Consider the following 19,662-nt stretch of genomic DNA (forward strand, 5'->3'; position numbering starts at 1 on the left):
ATGCAGGCGAAAAAGCACCAGTTGCTTCTGCCCTGGCCAAGGCTCAGTAAGGACAAGGGGAACGCAGGTGGGAGAGCCAGGGAGCGTTCTGGAAATGCAGAGGAACTGTGCCTCAGACAGTACATCTGCGGAGGTAAAAGGAGTGTTTTGCCTCCCTGAGAATCAGATTATTTATTACCAAAAGTAATTTTATAGTGAATTGGTTTAAAGTTATTTTACAGCCATGTGCCTGTATATCGTATTTTGGTAAAAAGATATTTTACTTAAAATAGAGATATATAAACTTTTTTGGAGCAAACAGACTTTTTTGCAAGGGATCTGTAATACCAGAAACTCTTTTGCCATTGTTCTTGGTGTCTTTGGAAGGAAAGAAGTTGTTTATATTACTGCTGGAACTTTCGGGGAAAAGTAGAAGCCAAGATGAAAACGAGAACTGCTCTCACTCCACTTCAGCAGTGAACACCGTGCTTTCCACCTCGGTTTGTATCCGTAATAAACCGAACCGCAAGGCCTGCTTGCTGCCGCCGTTACCGCGTTTTAAGCCTTTTCCAGTGACTTCCGAGCAGATTTCTGTACGCTTTTGTTTCCCTCAGCGGCCCCTCGCTCCCCGCTATTTCTCTGGTTTTGCTGTGTACGAGCCCGTCGTCGTCCCTCTTGCGCGCCGGAGGCCGCGGGGGCCGCGGGCGCCGCTCCGCCCACCCCCCCGGGGGGCTCTGCCGCTCGCGGGGCGCCGTTGTGGTCCCCCCGTGTATGTGGCTGTTGTCAGAACTACCTTGCCTCTCCCGCGTGTCGGAGGAGTTTGCTATTAATAAACTGTGGCAAATGCTTGTAACGAGCCGCCTGGTCCGGTGCGATGCGCAGCGGCGGGCGGGAGAGGGGGGGGCCGGGGACCGGACCCGCCCCACCGCGCCTGCGCGCCGGCTCGCGGCGCTTCCGGCCCGCGCGGCGCTTCCGGCCCGCGCGGCGCTTCCGGGTCAGCGGCGCCTGGGGAAGCGGCGGCGGCGCCGGGGTCCCGGCGGCGAGGCCAGGCCAGGCCATGGGCGGTGAGGCGCGAGGGGGGCCGGGCCGGGCCGGGGAACCGGGGTGGGGGGGCCGGGGCCGGGCCGCAGCGCTCGCCTGGAGGCCGCGGGGGAGCGGCGGCGGGTCCTCGGCTGCCTCAGAGCAGCAGCCGCTGCGGACCGACCTGCTGGCCACCGGCCTGCCGGGGGCGGGCCGGTCCCGAGCTTCCCTCTCTCGCCATCGGGTGGGGGCTGGCCTGCGGAGAGCCGCCCGCACGCCGCTCCCGCAACGGGCGCCGGCCCCTGCCCGTCCCGGCGGCGGCCCGCCGTGCCGCCCAGCTCTGTCACGGTTTGGGTTCGGCTGGGATTTTTTTTTAAAGGTTTCTGCTCTGGGTGACTTTTTTCTTAGTGTATTATAACGGGTATGATATTAAAAGGCATTTAGTTACCTTTAACGGGAACAGAAATTTGTAGTGTGGAAACCGTATCTCTTTAATTGCAGGTACTGTTAGTCTGTGAAGGCTTTAATGGAACTAGAAATGCAGTAAAACAGTGGACGAGGCACAAAAGCATCGACATCTGGAAGCTTTAAACAGAGCATCCGTATATTAACGGTGTTGGAGGTAGAGCTTTTTTAATTACCTGCCTATTTCAGTGCTATAGAGCTGTAAAATGTTTGCAAAATTGAAGAAGAAGATAGCAGAAGAGGCAGCTATTGCTCCTCGGCCGGGAGGAGCTGCCAGGATACCCAGGTCTGTCAGTAAGGAGTCCATTACATCCGTGGGCGCAGACTCCGGAGATGACTTTGTAAGTTACACCTTGTTTTGGATTTTGATTTCTCTTACAGCATTTCTGTTACGGCTTTACAGACAACCATTTTAAGTCTAGTGTGTCGGTTGAATACATATTGTGGTGTCTTTGTAGGTGTGCATCTTAATGCATAAATGAATTATTAGCTTGAATAAACTTAAATGTAGAAGAGAAGATGGTTGTATGTTAACCATAGTAGTTACTAGGAAGCTTATATTCCCATATAAACATGAGTTACAAAGCTATCTTAATACAGAGCACTGTTAAACAGGCATAAAATATTGAATAAAGCTGTAGTAACATGTAAGGTACCTATTTGTAAAATTAATTACTGAAGCAATTGGAAAGCAAGCTAGACACAAGTAGACACAGCTACGATCTTGCTATGGACCTGTGTTTACCTCTTGGCTTCCTGATGCTCTTCCTGCTTGAGCATATTGTTTATTCAACGTGTATTCAGTTTTGTTGCACTCAAAACTATTGTAGTTCCTCCAATATCTGGTTTAAACTCTCTTTCATTATAAAGTGTTGTTTAAGCAAGCTGTATGATTCCAGGAGCATGTGGGTTAAATGAAACCCTGTAATGCTCTGGCACCTCTGTCCCTTGATGGCTATCGTATTTTTTAAAACCTGGATTAAAACATAGTGTCGCGCCACTGTTGGAGACAACAGTACCCACTGTATCGCAGCAAGTTGCTTTATGATTCTGCTTGCTGTCTGCAAAATGGAGAAGTTACTTACCCAGTTGAATTTTAACTCATTTTCTCTGAAGCTCAGCTGAAATTCCCGTTCTGTGAAGCAGAAAGTTGGAACTCCCAATGTTTTGGTATACTTTACAATGGCAATATGTTAGTTGTGTGTTCTTCTGATTTTTTTTTTTTTTTTGCATGTAACAAATTCTCACTTAGAAATTTCATTTACCATCTTGTGAGTTTAGAGAACAGAAAACAAATAATGACAGTAGTTAAAGTCTTGAGTGATTTTCAGAAAACCTTCAAGAATTAGTTATTTTAGCAATACTAATTTAACTCTTAATACTGATTTTTATGGAGGAAAAAAACCTTGCAGAGAGTCATGTTATGCAACGTTAGTCAGTTATGCAGTGGATTTTGCATGGAGGGACCATTGCGTGGAAAGGCTGCTGTATTACACTTGAGCAAGCTTATCCTATGTGAAGAACGTTACTGCTTCTTTTCTCCGTAGTTTTCCAAAAGACTTTTGCTTTGACCCATCCTGAAACCTGTACTGTAGAGCCTGATTTTTTTCCCCCCTTTAGTCATTCTGTTCCACTGTCTCCTCAGTAATCAGTTTGAACAAAGAGATTTCAGCTATAGCTTCTTTTAAAAGCATTGTATTTTATGGAGCAGGCCAGTGTTGCAGAGCTGACTATTTAAGCCCTCACTGTTTCTCTTCTTCAGCATTTTTACACATTCTGCTGTGCTAGTACAACTTTCCACTTTATGTGAAAAACTAAAGCATTATTCCTATGTGGGGTAGTGTTTATTATCATAGAATTAATATATGGCAGGATCACTTTTTCTAGATTTTGTAAGTTACATTAATGTTGTTTTTCTACCAAGGCTTCTGATGGAAGCAGCTCTAGAGAGGATCTTTCATCCCAGTTGTTCAGAAGAAATGAACACATAAGAAAACTGGAGGTCAAGCTGTCTGGTATGTGTCTTGATACATATAAAACCCTATTGCTTTAGGAAATATTTTCCTTTGAACTTAAGTGTGTCAATTAAAAATATATGGGTTTAGGTTTATTTGAAAATTTATTTGTAACAACCCTGTTGATTGTCGTCTAGGTAGCATCCAGTATAACTGATTTTTTTATAAAGATGACTGACTCTTTTCTGCTGATTTCATAATGCATTTATGTGATTCTTTTGAACAGCTGGGATAGTTTTCTGTCCCTATGCTTCAAATAGTGTCTTTCCCTGCTTTTATTTTACTTTGTGTACATAACAGTTTGTTTCTCTTAGGGTCTAAGCTTTCTGATGCTGACAGTAACACAGTGCTGTCCATAAAGAAGTGAACTTTGAATAAAAAGCAAGGATTCAACATAAAATAATCTTGAAGCTTTTTTTCTTTCTAAGATAATACTTTGTTCTGTAAAGCTGCAGTAGGGACTGTGCTCTGACACTGCTTTCCATCTTTGTTGTATGGAGTGGACCAGAGACTAGGCTAAACTGTGTTACGCTGCTGCTTCTCAAAGATCACGGAAGACCTTGGATAATAAGGAGAGATTATAGCCAGCTCGGGATTATTTTAATTTATTCTGGAGACTTATCAAGCTCCTGTTCAGTTCAAGAAAATACAGCATTCAAAGATGATTTCCCGTTGCAATTTGAAAGGGTAAAGTGTTCACCTGTTTGCATAAGGTGAACTTAAAAGTGCTGTTTGGGGCTTAGTATGAGAGAGGGAGGCTCTAAGTATCAAGAGACTTGTGCAAGCAACCCAATCAGTAAGTAAATCCTTTCCGTTGTACGTAAACTTCTCCAAGGTGTGTGTGTTTTGTTTGTTTTTTAAGTCTGCCTGCTTTGTCAGTTCTGCGCAGTAGTGGTAAGAGCGTGAGATTGTTAGCCGGCCGGGGGCACCAGTCAGAACTCAGCCTCAGGGCTACTGCGTGACTTGAACAAGGACGCAGGCGTCTCTGAATTGTCCCATCCTTGCATCCTCCAGTGAGAGAGACCTTTCCTAGAGAGTTAAATAGGTCGCTGTTCTTGAACGAAGTAGAAGATGGGGATAGTTTTCCATTCTCTGTTACTGCCATGTTTCGTGTAACTAGCACAGTTAGGACAGGTCCTCTGTCTCTACCAACCATTTATGCTATGGACAGTACAGAATTATTTGCCTGTGTTCATTGTTACGGTCACCCAAGTTTTCCTCAGCAGGAACGATTTTCTGGTTGAGAAAATCATCGTCATTTTTCCACTCATCCTTTTTTCTTTTTTTTTTTTCCTAAAAATTTCCTTCCCCAATGTCTGTTCATTCCTGGTCTGTGCTTCTCCCTCCTCACACAAGATTATGCTGATCAGATCCGAAACTTGCAGAAGATAAGAGAGAAGCTTGAAAATGCATTAGAAAAGCATCAGGATTGTACGTACTCTTCCTTTTTCTTTGTGTTTTTTTTTTAAGTTGAAAACAGTTATGGTTGGAAGGAAACGGGTTTGATGTGCAGATGTTTTAATCATTTCCTTTCAAACTGTGCACCTCTAGGTTGCGAAGAATTAGAACACAAGTTCTGCCTTATTTACAGCGTAAAAAGCAGCAGTAGTGTGGTGGCTGTTGAACAGAATTGTTGTTATACTCCTTTTGCCAAATTTGGGGCTAACATGCAGGAGAGACCTTTTTGACACCTACAGCTTTGTTATAATCCAGAGAGGAACAGCACTTCTATCTTCGGTTACTTCTGGCATTTGTCCAATGTGCAAGCAGTGTGAGGTAATAAGTGGCACAGCGTTAGTGCTAAAGAGTCAAGATGGGGCTAATTACTTGCAGGAGAAGCTCTTTAAAGTTATAAATAACTTATAAAAAATTGAGAAGCAATTTTAAAAGATGAGTTTTTAATACAGCTGGTTGATTCTCTATTGATAGCCTCCATGAGGAAGTTTCAGGAACAGAATGAAGCTCACCAGGCCAGTCGAGCCAAGATGGCTGAAGGAATGGCTTTGGCCTTAGAAAAAAAGGACCAGGTAACGGAGCTTGAACAATTCAGCTTTGACTGTGGAGATCTGAGTGCATGACCTTGATGTTTTAAGCAGGTGTCGCCTTTAATTGAAATAGTTGTTTGGCATTGTGTATGCTTAGCATGCCAATGTTGAAGGAAGAAGAGAGTATTGAGTTCAAATGCCAGAAATGGTGTAGAACTTGTCATTGTTCTGACTGTTCTTACTCTTTTTAAGAAGAGCCCACAACAATTGCTAATGAAAGGTTAAGCTTGCACTTGTGTTTGGTAAGATTCAATTGCAGTAGACCTGTTGTCACTTTTATTTTATTTTACTTGCATAAAGCTTATGTATTCAGGTAGCATAAATGATTCCTCAATATTTATATATTAAAACACTAGCTGTCACCTTTCTTTTTGCTGATTTTTTTTTTTTAATCATTACCACAACTTAGAATCTATGTTAATACAAATTCTTCTAGTTTTGTTTTCTTACCATCATGTCCTTGAAAGTCTACAAACTGATTTTCATTTTTTTTCTCCTTCCTTTCTTGTTCAGGAGTGGATGGAAAAACTGAGTCAAGTCGAAAAGGTAATTAACTTTTGGGGTTTTTTGCTTGGGTTTCTTTTGGTGGGGTGTTGTTTGGGATTTTTTTGCGTGTGTGTGTCTATTTGTAAACACCAGCCTGCATACTTCCTACAGCTCAACTTTGTTCAGCCCTTTTTATTATTTGATCTTTGTTCATTGGGAGAGGCCAGAAATTTGCTTTCGTTACCAGCCTCAATGCTTCAGGAGATATTTCTGGAATTATTTTTCAGTGAGGAAGTAAAGAATGATGCGTTATGATGAGAAAGATGTGCTTCTGTAAGGTGGAACAATAGTGTCCTTTATTATAGAGGAGGTAGCGACTTTGTCTGAGGTCTTGCAGTAGGTCATCTGTTTCATATAATAAATGACACTATTTGGTAGGGATTTTTTTAATACAGGATTTCAGTCTTGTAGATGTTCCAGTTGTTTATCTCAGTCTATTTTATCTCTGATTATGAAGACATCAAACATGCTACTTCTTGCTGTGCATTTTTAAGAGTTCGGTAAGGTGATCGTTGGCTGCATTGTAATGAATACAGATTTTTTTTTTTAGATTTTTGAAGTTCAGGAATTTTGCTCCCCATTGCCTACTCCAATGGAAGAGCAAATGGAAGAATTTCTAGTTCTACATGTAGCATCGTCTGAGAGCCTTATGGCTGCAAGACAAGATTCCTTTCCCAGAGAGTTTTAACTGACCTCCCATTGACTTGAAATGAGCATACAGATATTCTTGGATTCCTTTTGGTTTTTGTTGGTTTATCAGGAAAAAAAAAAGCTTGAAACGCAGTTACAAGAAATGAGGGAGCAGAGTTTGAACCTTTTTCAAAAGAGAGATGAAATTGATGAACTGGAGGGCTTTCAACAGCAGGAAATTGCCAAAGTTAAACACATGGTAAGATTATTGTAAACTTTTTCTTTCTTTACTAAAATTTCTGTTAGAATTCTGAGTTAGTGGTAGCTCTGCATTAATTTTTTTAGCCTTAAAGCTTGTATACAGTCTTGGTCAGTGTCAAAAACCTAACAGTAGGTACATGCATACCATATTACATAGTTTTTTTCAACAGTGACTTTTCTGGGAGTTACTTATTATTTCACTTAATTGAGCTCGTAACTTAATAAAGAGACAAGTTTCAGTGAGAAGATTTTATCAGTATTATCAGTCATCTGTGATATCAAAGATAACATTCTAATATTCAGCTTTTGAAAAAGGAAGAATCTCTGAGCAAAACAGAGCAGGAACTAGAGGTGCGCACTCGAGAGCTAACTCACACTAAAGAGGTGCTTCAGGATGCAAGCAACGAGTCATCAAGCCTAAGGAAAGATCTTCAAGAGTTGCAGCAGCAGTTCTTGGAGCTAGAGGCACAGAGGTATGGATGGATGTGGTGGCTCATGAGGAGCAGTGTCTTCATTTCCCCTGTATTTTTACTTCGTGTCCAGTTCTGTCTTTTTGGAAGTTTAAATGTGTAATGAGCTCACTGAATAATTGCTTCTGTTATGCCAATGTGGATGCAAATGTCAAGTTTATATTTCTTCTCAAGCTAATTAAAGTAGTACTTGTTTAGGATTTTGTAAGCTTGTTATGATGTCTTTTTTTCATAGTTTGAATGCTTAACTGTCACTTTTTTTGGGAAAATGTATAATTGCGCAGTGGCTGGTTTTAGTATAAGAATATCTTGTTGATGTTGCCTGATCCATTTTAATAAGAAGCAGAGTAATCTGCTAAAGATTATTTTTCTGGAACAGTATGTCACTTTTTTTTATTCTCTTTCTGTGAAGAGATGAACTAATGACAGCTGAGACAAATGCAGAAAATAAGATCACTGCTCTGGAGTTAAGAGAACAGGAGCTACAAACTGTCATTCAGCAGCTTTCTGTAGACTTGCAAAATGTAAGTTTCAGTTAAGTGAGATTTGATTCAAAGAGCTCCTTGTCTGCAGAAGTTAGATTAGACATCAGTTATGTGTTTTTGGAAATCTAAGTTTCAAAGCAAGTAATTTCTCAAAATTTTTAGGCTCGAGTTGCTGGTTCTGGTTGTGAGAAGAGACTGGAAATGTTACAGGTGGAACATGAATCTCTGAAGGTGGAATATGAACACCACAAGCAAAAGGTTAAGTGTTTTCAGATGCCTGTGCTGTTGCCTGCTGTAAAGTTGTACACTTGGGTGATGCACTGTGAGTTTGAAATTTGGTGTCTGGAAGGTGTTTTAGCATCATATTGTCTTTTCAAATAGGACTTTTCTCTTTCTAGTGGCACTTTCTAAAGTCGAACCACAATGGATTAGCTGAAAGCTTCAGTACAAAAAAAGATTCTGTGATTTCTTGTTCTCACAGATGACTCTTGAATTTGCTGAGAGAAATAAACTCACTGAACAGCTGCACGAAAAAGTGTCTTCCTTGGAAAAGAAGCTAGAAAGAAATCTTTCAGGGGATGAATATGTGCAGGAGCTACTCAAGGAGGTAATTATACATTTATAGATTGCTTAAAAGTGCAATCTTTGAGATTTTTTTTTTTTTAGGACATACCTTACCACACATGAAAAAATATATGATAATGTAATGCAGGCTCATTTGTCCCTCAGTGTATATTGGTGCGCTGTCTATGCTGGACAGAATTGTGTGGGTGACACTGAGGCTGTTTATGTAGATATTGCACAGATGTCTTTATTGGTCTTTCTGCATTGTCTGTTTAGGCAACACATCTGACAGCTTAGAAGTAAAAGAGCAGCTTTTTAACATCACCACAGGAGGTAGAACAACTTGAGAGTTTTACTTGTTAATCCTTACAGAGAACAGTGCACACTTTTCCTTGTTCTTTGTCTTCCATTATCATGACTTGCAAAGCATTGGGGTAGAGAGGGGAACTGGTTTTGCACATAGGTGTACAAACAGAATGTTATATATATATATTGGGGAAACAAGGGAAGATATGCTCTTCCTTGGTCAGGCTTGCCTACAGGACACATCAACTCAGTGTTGCTATCATAAATGAACTTGGCTTAGTAAACTCGAGCCAGTTTAAAGTCCATGTCCAGGGTAGTAAAACATTTTGGAAAGTAACTACCATAACTAGCAAATGTTTTGCTTTCTTTGCTTGTGTGTTTGCTGTGATGCAGAAGTTGTTAAACTAAAAAAAAAAAAAAAAAAAAAATTTCTTTTAATTCCTTAAGCTTGGCCTGGGTTAGAAAATTATGACCTAGCTGCTGATTAGAGTTTACATCTGGATCATGACAGGATGCCAGTGAATTTCCCTTTCTTAATATTAATGATGTCATCCCCAGGGCAACATGATCTATGGAGTCCCTATGCAGTAGCATCAAACTTGCTGGTTGCCAAGAGCAAAGCTGTATTGCACATCAAAATAACTGTTCCATTTCAGTTTTACATTATTAATGAAATATAAAGGAAAATCTTAATTTAAAAAAATCTTATCTCTTTGTCTATCCTTCTGCTTGTTCTTCATTTCAATGTAATCTTCAGAAAGCTACTCTTGAGCAGAAACTGGATGAAACCAGACAGCAGGTACTAACAGACAGAACGCATCACGCTGAGACTGTGGACCGATTGGAAACACAGGTAAGTGTTTTTCACTACAAATTCCCACTGTTTCCAGCCTCTTTATGCCCTATACCTTCTCCCCTTGCTGCATTTGTGCTTTCAGCCAAAGGTGAGACTACATGTCACATTTAGTCTTGAAAGGAAAGTCTAATTGTTCAACGTCTCTGGTCATCTCCCCACCTTCAGTGGTGGAGAAGGGCCTAGATGTTATGAAGCTAGAGATCTCATGCATATCTTCCCTATCCTAAGGAACAAATAGTTGAAGTGCAAACATTGCTGGGGGATTAGTGATGTGGTGAATAGTTTTTGAAGTCAGCATGTATCAAGTAGGCAGTCTCTCTGAACTACATGGTTTTGTGGGTTTAATGTTTACCTTCCCCTACTGGGTCATCCCACATTCTGTACATTTTTTATAATAACGTAGATGCCAATGGATAAGCAATTCAGTGTATGGTTATATTTTAGAATAAAGAACTGGAACAAAAACTACAGATTGCAACAGAAACATTGAAAAAGAATAAAGAAGCAGCTGCTGAGCAGGATGTGAAGGTCCAGAAGTTGGTGAGTATGCTGCATGATGTTTCCTTGGCCAATAGCAGATCAGTCTTTAGCATCCCCAGAGACACTCATTTCTCTGTGTTTAATTACTCAAATTTTTTCTTGCTGTTTGTCTCCTAAACTAGTGTCAATATACAAGTACATGACTCTACTGCCAAAAGAATAGTGTTGCTTCATTTTGAGTATATGTCTCATGGAATCATGTCCAATTCTTGTCAGAGCTTCAAAATACTATTTTATTAACATAGTGTTCCTTATTTCTCTTAAGCAAACTGATCTAGAGGGTGAAAGACATAAACTACAGCAACAGATTTTAAGTGAGAAACATCAGTACAATCAGAAAGTTACTGGGCTGGAGTCTCAAATTGCTGCTCTTGAAACAGCTTGGGAATTTGATAAAACAGCTACTCAGCACAAGATTGTAAGTACAGAAACTGTTCAGTGGGCCATGCGAGTCTTCACAAAATGATTTTAACACAGCTGGTAGGCCTTGCATGTTGTCTGAATGTTCTTATTCAGTACTCCTAGCATTATAATAGAAGATCTCACACTTGAGAACCTAAACATGAACAAAGCATTTGATTTGTTTAGTTTTTTAAACAAAGCATTAGAGTAATTGTGCTTAGTATTTAAGCAATCTTTATTTTACAGAGCCAGTTGGAAAAGGAAAATGCAAATCTTAACAGAAGCACAGAAGAGTATGAGAGCTCTTTAAAAAAACAAGAGTCTGAATTGAACAGGCTAAAGGTAAGGGCTTAATTGGTTAGTGATGCTGGTTAAATACAGAGCCTCATTTGAGAAGTGGTTAACGGCAAAGTGTATTACATTCTCAGTACCTGAAGTCACATTACATTCAGGTTGCATGTACTTACAGGTGTAAATCATCTTTGGTACTCAGTAGAAATGCAATTGAGGAGCATTACAAATGGCTGATCCTTTTCTGAAACAGAACGCTTGGGTCTGCCTAAATCAGGCAGAAATAATACATTCCCGTATTGTCAGGCATGAAGAGCTTTTAAATCCTGTTAGCAGTAATGAATACAAGATAGTTCAACATCAAATTCCACTCATAGCGTTCAAAACGAAAGTTAAAAACCTAAGTTGGTCAGGTACTTAAAGCTTATACTCAGTCTTTTGACTGTAATTTTAGATTGTTGCATATTTTTTTCTGTAGCTACTCTTGGATGCACAATTGGAATAAAGATCAGTTGTAGAAAGGAGCTACTTTGTAATAGAAACTTCAAGCTGAAAGATATTTTAAGCATTGCTTATGTTTGTCCTCTTACATCAGTTCTGTGTTGCTTTTACATGTGCAGATAGCAGTGCAGTAAAACAAAACAGTAACTCATTTGGAAGTGTAAATCATTGTGTTAGGACACTTGTAAATTCTAGTTGCTAATGGATTTGGGTTTAAAGATGAGAGACTGACTTGATTTTAGTTGTCTCAAGTAACCTCTGAATTACTTGTGATTTGCAGAATGAATTGAGCAGCAGAGAGACTGTCAGTGTTGAAATTGCCAAAGCATTGGAAGAAACACGAAAACAAAGAGAGGAATTACAACAGCAGGTTGGTTAATACTGACTGGTCTAAAATATATTGGGGTGCTCTCCACCTTTCACAGACCAGACTAGATTTGGACTTAATTATCATAACAGTCAAGAACATTAATCAGAATCGTATCTCAGCATGCAAGGCAGCAGTGGTTGCCTCAGGAAACCTGAAACTTAACGGTGTCTGTGTCAATGCTTGCACAAGAATGTAATCGACTTATGTGAGTTATTCCATTGGAGGAATGTAAAATGCTGCTGACTGCAAAGTTAAGGATACTCATAAGTTTGTAGGCTTAAGGGTTATGGCAAGTTGTGGTAGTTGAATATGAAAAACTGAGGGGAAGACCAGGTAGTAGCAAGCGAATACATTTGCTCAGAATGAAGGTGACTGATATTTCAGAGACCTTTAAATCTGTAAGATGGTGCGTAGTCCCAGTGGGCCAACCATCCTGAGCTATTGGCTAGTTGGCAGTTTGTTTTGAAGAAACCTATTTGTTCTGTTGTTCCGTTCAGTGCTTTTATCACCCCTCTGTCCCTCTGAAGCACAGCAGTTCTAAAATTGCACATTTCCTCATAGAGAGGAGGTTATATCCAGTAACCAAATGTAAATTCGAAGTAGTTTTGTTTCGCTCTTCTTTTATTAAAAATGGTGATGGTGGATTATGTGAGCTTGTGTTTGCTTAAACTGGGAACTGCCAACTGAGCAAGTTCGACTGAATTTAGTCCCATCTTTTGGTTTCTTTATTTTTCTGGGACTGTTGCAGATCTGTGCTTGCTTGGTCCAGCTGTGTGTGAAAGGTGTATAAGGCGATCCTCAGTTTTGCTCAGCGGCTGTTTTACAGCTGCCACCTGCTGGTTATGAGGCAATCTGTAATTGTGGCAACAGCGTTTATCAGAAGCAAAGTGTGTTCTAGCTCTTGCAGCACATTAACTTTAGTGCTTTGTAATGAGCTCAGCATCGCAGAGGTGATGCCTTCTGTGCGTCTCTGGATAGATCAAACCTCCACACTGTGTTATCTGTAATGCTAATGCTGCACAAACCACTTTTTCAAGGTGTTATATTGCCTAACACAGAGCTCAGGCAGCCCCTGCCAGTTATGGATACCAACTACTGCCTTTGTCACAGATACAAGAATTCTTTTCCAGTCTTTCTCACAAAAAAAAAAAAAAATTTCTGAACATCTGAGCTATGTTGAAATCTTTCAATGCCCTCTTCTGGTTTTATATCTTTAATGACTTCTGTCTGTTTGTTTGTTTGTTTGCCTGCTTTGAAGGTTTCACATTTGGATTCCTTACTAAAGGAAAAAGACCAGCTGATTGACGAAAAATGTGATATGCTTCTAAAACAGAAGGAAGAACTAAACCAACTCAGTCAAGGTTAGACCAAACGAGTCTACTGTATCCCAGACAGCTTTATCTAAGTACAGTCTCTAGTTCTAGGCTTGCCTGTCTATAGGTTGTAATTAATTCTAGATTTCTCTTCCATATGTAATCTATTAGAATTTTCAAAAACTTGTATCTTTCAGTAACAGTTGTACAGTCTCTCTACTGTGTCCTTAGAAAAAAAACCACTTTTTAAAATCAAGGTCTTGTGTTTATGCACCATAAAATAACAAATCTTGCTGTAATTTTTGTAAATGATTATTTTGTGCAAAACACATTAAATAAATGATGCAGATCAAAACTTGCTACTTCATTGCACCACTTTAAAAACTGCACTTGCTTGAAAGATTATTTACATTCTTAAAGAGCAGCTGCAAACCAATATTCCACAGTCATACTAAAAAATTAAGTGCAGTCATCTTCATTCAGTTCCCAAGGCCTCTGTGTTTCTCCTGTGTGTTGCTGTCAGGGAACAAAACTGTAGCCTCTCTCTGCACCGTTCCACTGGCTGGCTGTGCGTCGGTAGCCATTAGTGCCCGCTGATCGTTGTGCTCACAGCTCAGCCTCAAGTGCTCCTGTGCAGCCGCAGCACAAGTCACACAGACTTCTGACGGGTGTCTTTTAGATCAGATATAATCAACAATTATGTTGTTAACTATTAAAATCACCTTGACTTTCACAAGGTTAGGCTGCTCCTTTGCAAAAACATGCATGTGAGCTTGGGCGGCTTAAATTCTGTCATCTTTCTGTCTTTACAACAGAGCAAGGCAAAAACGTCAGGATTTACTGTCACTGTAACCTGCTTCATTTAAGAAAAGTAATTAAAAAATCCCATTTGATTCAGTAGACTGATACTAAGCAGGTCTCTCCTTTTTTAGATCATGAAGCTGTCTTGCTGCAAATGCATCTCTTGCAGTCTGACATAGAAGCAAATAATAGCCGAGCAGTGGAGAAAGAAGAAATGGCAAGAAAGGAAATGGATGAGCTGAAGTTGCAGATACAGGAGTGCCTGTTGGCCAGAGAACGTGAGAAAAATGTGAGTGCAGTTGCAAATCTGATCTGTTCAGACTTCTCAGGGAAAATAAGCAGGTGTGCAAGAGACCCCGGTGCTCTTGTGCCTGGTGATACATGCTTGGAGGTGTTTATTCTGACTTGCTCATGACCTGAAACACCAGCAGTGTGGACCGCCATTATTTGTTGTTCCCCAACTTCCTAAAGGAAGCTGTTTCCTGTCAGATCTGTGACTGGTTTATGAAAGACAACCCCTTATTTTGACTCATAAAACATCTTGAGAGAATCAGTATGAAACCAATGAGACAGAGACACAAAATTAATAAGCAGGCCAGTGAGAGATGTAGCCCAACTAGATTGCCACTAACGCACCAGCAACACAAATAAGCAAAAAGTCTAGCTTTCTCCCCGGGGAGTATTCATGAGCTGCAAAGGTCATGATATCTCTCTGTTAAACCACAACATTCACTCTTTTCATTTTTATAGGTTTCAGAACTAGAGGAATCGACGAGAGCCTTGAACGAGCATTTCTGTTCTCCAGAAAATAGTGTGGTGGAACAGAATGGAGAGGTAGCAGCTGCAGATGTCCTTCAACTTCAGAAAGACAACAGAGAGCTGGAACAGCAAATTGCTGAGAAAAACAAGGTGAACTGAAACATCAGAAACAGCTGTTAGTCTTTCCCCTTTTAATTAGGAAGCCTAATAATTGGTGCTGCCCATGCTGCAGCCTTAGAAGGACAGGCTTGCCAAAATGGCAGATCCAATTTGAATCTAGTATTCTCTTGGGTAAATTTTCTTTTTCTCTGGGTTGTACAAGGATCTAGCAACACTGGATAAAAACTGCAGACAGAATTGTAGGAATCCTTATCTATTTTGGAGGAAAGATGCACCAAATGATACCGTTTACAGCTTTCCTGCAGAGCCCTTTTGTGTGAATTCAGTTAACTTCCACTGTGCTGACACATGAAAGCCCAAGTATCCTGTCACATGCCTGCTAATGTGTGCAGCTAGAAAGGCAAGGCATTCAGGTTGCTTCTTCAGAGCTGTTGTTTAATGATTGTTTCTATTCATTATGCTTGTCATGGGTTTTTCCAGATATCTGTGGGTCAGATGTGTCCTGACAGTGAATACTGTATTAACACTGTCCTTTGTGCTTACAGATGATAAAGCAGCTACAGCAAAGAATGACAGAACTCAAGAAAACCCTCCAGAAAGAGTTGGTAAGGGTTATGTTTTTCAGTCTCTTCAGCTGGCACTTACTGACAGCTCCTTGCACTACTAATTCCAAAAGCTTGACTGCTAGCTACAGTGTAATTTTTTTTACTAGGGATGCCTGCACTTTCCTCCTGTTAGCAGGCAGTTTGGTGAACCCTTACATTAAGGAAGTACATTATTTTGGATCATCTAGTGAATGGACAGTGTGACAGGTAGCCATTGCCACTCAGCTCTTGCAATGGAGAATTTTAGCTACAGAAGACCTGTGTTTAGTAATCTTGGGCATTTAATAAATTTTTGTAGAGTGAACAACTGAGGTTTGATTGCTACTTAGCTGCCATTCAGTGAAGTTTTACCATGGGAGTGATATCTGCCCCAGGGAATGCTCCTCTTTAATCCCTCTTAAAATAGTTTTCCTTTCCAAGAAAAAATTCTTCTGTTTAAAAAAAAAAAATTGACAGAGGTTTTAAAATACCCTGATGTTGTTGGTTTTGTTCCGAGCTTGAAAATTGTTTTGGAGAAAGCCCACGTTTGAAAGGTACGGAGCAAGTTAGTGATACAAGAAAATTTTGGGGTGATAGTTTCTACCATGGAGTCAGTTCCATTCTGGTTTGGGTAACGTACACATAACACTGACAGCAGCTGGCTTCTGTCGTAGACTCTAGGGAGAGGTGAAGACACTTCTCTGCTGTGATCCCATGAAGGATAAGAAGCTTGTCCTGTTGATGCCCAGCTTGTACCCACCTTGTGGATACAAGCCCTCAGTATTAGATATCTCAGACCCAGATCCTCTCCCAGTGTCAAGCTGATAGTCTACAATGTACTTCTCTCTTACTTGTTGTAGAAAATAAGGCCTGACAGTGAGGTACCTGAAGTACGGGAAAGAGCAAATTCTGAAGTGCCTAATGCTTCTGTGACTGTCACAAACAACTCCGATTTAAACGACTCAAGAGAGATAAACTTTGAGTACCTTAAACATGTTGTACTAAAATTCATGTCCTGCCGGGAATCTGAGGTAAAGATGTACTCTTACATTCTCTTTCTAAGTCTGTCTTTCTCTAGAAACTGCCACCTGTTAGTTGCTAAGGACACTTCTATGCCAGTTCCATACTTTTACACTTAAAAAGTTGTTCACTGATTCAGTACAATTAAGTAAAATAGCTAACAGTGATATGTTTGGAAGTACAGATTATTATGAACTAAAAGAAAGGGAAATAGGAATTTTTAAGAGGTAATTATGTCTAGAAGTTAAAAATCTGAAGCTGTAAGACATTTCTTCTGCACTACTCTAAAAAGCATGTGGAGTACTTAATGACAGTAGTTGTACATTTAAGATGGCCAAAAAAAAAAAAAAACAAACCACCAAGAAAGACATACACCACTTGCAGCTGATCTCTAAGAGGTAGTTCCTTGTGCATTTGGAGCTCCTTCACATTCTCCACATGGTGTCAAAAAAGTTAAAGGTGAAAAAGTCATGCCAACAATATACTTTGCTCAAATGCAAGTCAGTGGGTAAGATCAAGAAGTAATTGTGCAACTCCATGGTATCCTGAGTGCTTGACTTCTCTACTAACTCCACATTGTGTTTCCCATTTAGAATATTAGTACTATAGAGTTTAACATACTTAAGTGTATATTTAAAACGGCATGATTCTTTCCTGCCCTACGTGCTGCTTTGACCAACTTTTCAAAGCTTAAAAAACTAGGATGTCACAGGAGCCAAGCTTCTTCTCTAACTAGCTAGGCTCCCCGTTTGTCTTCTTTCCCCCAAATATGCAAATGAATGTTAAAGGACAGAAAGCCAGGAAACACAAACAGAAGAAATAAGATACAGGCCATCCTAGTCTATTGGAACTGGGGGTAACGGAAGGCTGGTGCTCTGCTCTTTGCAGTTGTGACTAAAAAGTCTGTGACCAAACTTACAGAAAAACTGTGCTGCACCATAGTCCAGAAAGTAGAGCCTGAGAGCATCATAAGCAACAAAATACTATGGTTTCTTTCAGGCATTCCATCTAATTAAAGCTGTATCTGTGTTACTGAATTTTTCACAAGAGGAAGAAAACATGCTTAAAGAAACTTTGGAGTACAAGGTAAGTGTTCTGTTCCATTTGTAGTCTCTAGCGGGACTCCCAGCAGACAGAATGAAAATTCTTCGATGCTGGGAGATCATTAAAACTATCTTTTCCAAATGCTAGCTACAATAGTAAATATAATTTATTATTAAAATGTTAGCTAATCACATACATACATGTCAGAAATTGTCCATTTCCGTGAGGGAAATACTTTCCAGTGCTTTAGCACTTCTTTCCATCAACTGATGGGGAGATGCATATGTACCACATTCTTTTTCAAATCTTCAGCTTCTTAAGCGTGAACCTAGCATAATGTGTATTGTGCTTTCCTGTCCTAGATGTCGTGGTTTGGGTCAAAGCCATCTCCTAAAGGCAGCATCCGGCCGTCTATCTCAAGCCCAAGGACACTGTGGCCTTAAGAGAACCTGAAAATGGGCGGTCAGCATCTAGCCACTTTTTTCTGTGAAAAGAACACTGAACACACTAATTCAGGTGTGTCTTAATCACTGTCATTGCAGTATTTTGTACAAGAACTTCTGACGCTGTTTACAAAACTAATACTGTGCAAGGAGAAATTTTCACTACAGACTGAAACACCTTTTCTGGGTTGGATTCAGGGACCATTGTCTCTGGTCTCTTCGTGGAAGTCAGCTGCTTGTGCTCATTGGGCTTGTTTTCTTGGCACCAAAGGGTAATGTTAACCTCACTAGTACCGGTGCTGGCAGTTCAAGCTTCTAACACGTGCATCTGTTACGATGGTGATTCCAGCTTCTGTTAGGGAGTGCTAGAGTTGAGTAACTCTAGACACAGTAAAGCTTCCTTGTCTCGCTGTGGAAAGCAAGCAATGAAAAAAAATGTTGGCAGTACTGTATTGAGTTTCTGACATTTTGAAAAGCCTTTCAAAGAACAGGAGCAGGAGCTTTAACCAAAAAAGAAATCTGCCTTGCCTTCTTATACTGACATAACTAATAGTTCGCATTTTTTCATATCACTGTGTAATTTAAGGTGCATATATCCTGGCCTGCAGTCCTGAAGACTGCATGTTGATGATGATTATTTAATTTGAGAGCACAACTTCAGAGTTGTCTGATTTTACTTTTCTTAAAGAAAAATAATATTTAAAATGGTCTTAATTATAGTACCTAATACTCAGTCGCCTTTAAAAGTAATCTATTTGCCTGTACCATAGATTGTTAGCATTGGGAAGAAGGGGTAGTAAACCATTTTAAATTTTTAAAGCTGAATTCCAGATATTGTAAATGCACACTGAGAATACCTTTTATTTAAAAAAAAAAAAAAAAAATCTAGTGACAAAGGGTGAAGAATGTGGGTACTAACACTTTGATTTTTATTTTTTTTTTCTTCCAAGTCTGCTAGCAACAGATCTGTATACCAGTAGCTATCTGCCTCTTTGGTTGTAGCTTTCTATACTTCAAATACTGATGCTTAAAAACTGTTATGAACAGGTAGTGGGGCTGTTAACTGTGTCCTAACTACATGGTAAAAGAAATGCTGCTCATGAGGTTTTTGGTTTTGAGGGCAACATTCAACTCTTAATGAATAAATCCTGGTTCCAGCAGCTTGTTTTCCTTCCCCCTTAAAAGGGGACCAAGGTGGCACTTGCCTCACAGAGTTGGAAGCACAATTTTTCCAGTAGTTACTAACAAACACCACTGCAAAATCTAGGTGAAAATGGAAAGCAGCAGTAAAACAGGACCTATTTTCAAAAAACCACACATGTATGGAATTCGATGAGCAGGCTGCAATTCTGGTAATTCTCTTCCAATGAGGTTTGTGTTCCTAACAATACTTTTATTAAATACGTTCAAGAAAATTCAACCTGTCCTCTAGTGGAGATAGTCACTGTTCAGGTTCTGACTTTGGCTTGCCAACAGGGGTCTGAGTGACCTTGGTGGTGGCAGTCAAGATGCAGTGTCAGAGTTACAGCATGGGAGCTGCTCCCTGGGTCCATGCACACTCCTGCTGTGGTAAAGATGGAAGTATCCTTCTACGTGTGGTCAGTTATCAGAGCGGTAAATGTGCTGCAAACCTACACCCTGGCTGACCTCCCAAGTTTTTGTTAATCAGCCATATCCCGGACACAGGTACTTGCAGTAGCTCTTAACCTTGGCACAAGGGACACTCCTCCATTTAGAGCTAGGTTATATTTATTTAAAGTTAAGAAAACCAACAGGATTTTTTTAGTACACTAAAGCTTGTCCAAACACTGTCTTTAGTAACCTGATCCATG

At 40.1% G+C, this 19,662-nt stretch overlaps 1 protein-coding gene across 1 annotated transcript; it reads left to right on the top strand.

Annotated features, from left to right (window-relative positions):
* Positions 1 to 1,670: 1,670 nt before the first annotated feature.
* On the top strand, positions 1,671 to 17,830 carry GOLGA1 (golgin A1; the record flags this gene model as incomplete). The annotated part of the gene is made up of 22 exons (XM_082008880.1): positions 1,671 to 1,805; positions 3,389 to 3,479; positions 4,836 to 4,910; positions 5,409 to 5,506; positions 6,038 to 6,070; positions 6,831 to 6,959; positions 7,265 to 7,434; positions 7,844 to 7,955; positions 8,079 to 8,174; positions 8,398 to 8,523; positions 9,544 to 9,639; positions 10,087 to 10,182; positions 10,448 to 10,600; positions 10,831 to 10,926; positions 11,657 to 11,746; positions 13,005 to 13,107; positions 13,992 to 14,149; positions 14,611 to 14,769; positions 15,285 to 15,344; positions 16,184 to 16,354; positions 17,343 to 17,429; positions 17,750 to 17,830. The coding sequence occupies 22 exons, from the start codon at positions 1,671 to 1,673 to the stop codon at positions 17,828 to 17,830; spliced, it is 2,415 nt and encodes an 804-aa protein (XP_081865006.1).
* Positions 17,831 to 19,662: the final 1,832 nt, after the last annotated feature.

This window comes from Phaethon aethereus (assembly GCF_964289735.1).
Source record: "Phaethon aethereus genome assembly, chromosome: 20".
NCBI lineage: Eukaryota > Metazoa > Chordata > Aves > Phaethontiformes > Phaethontidae > Phaethon > Phaethon aethereus.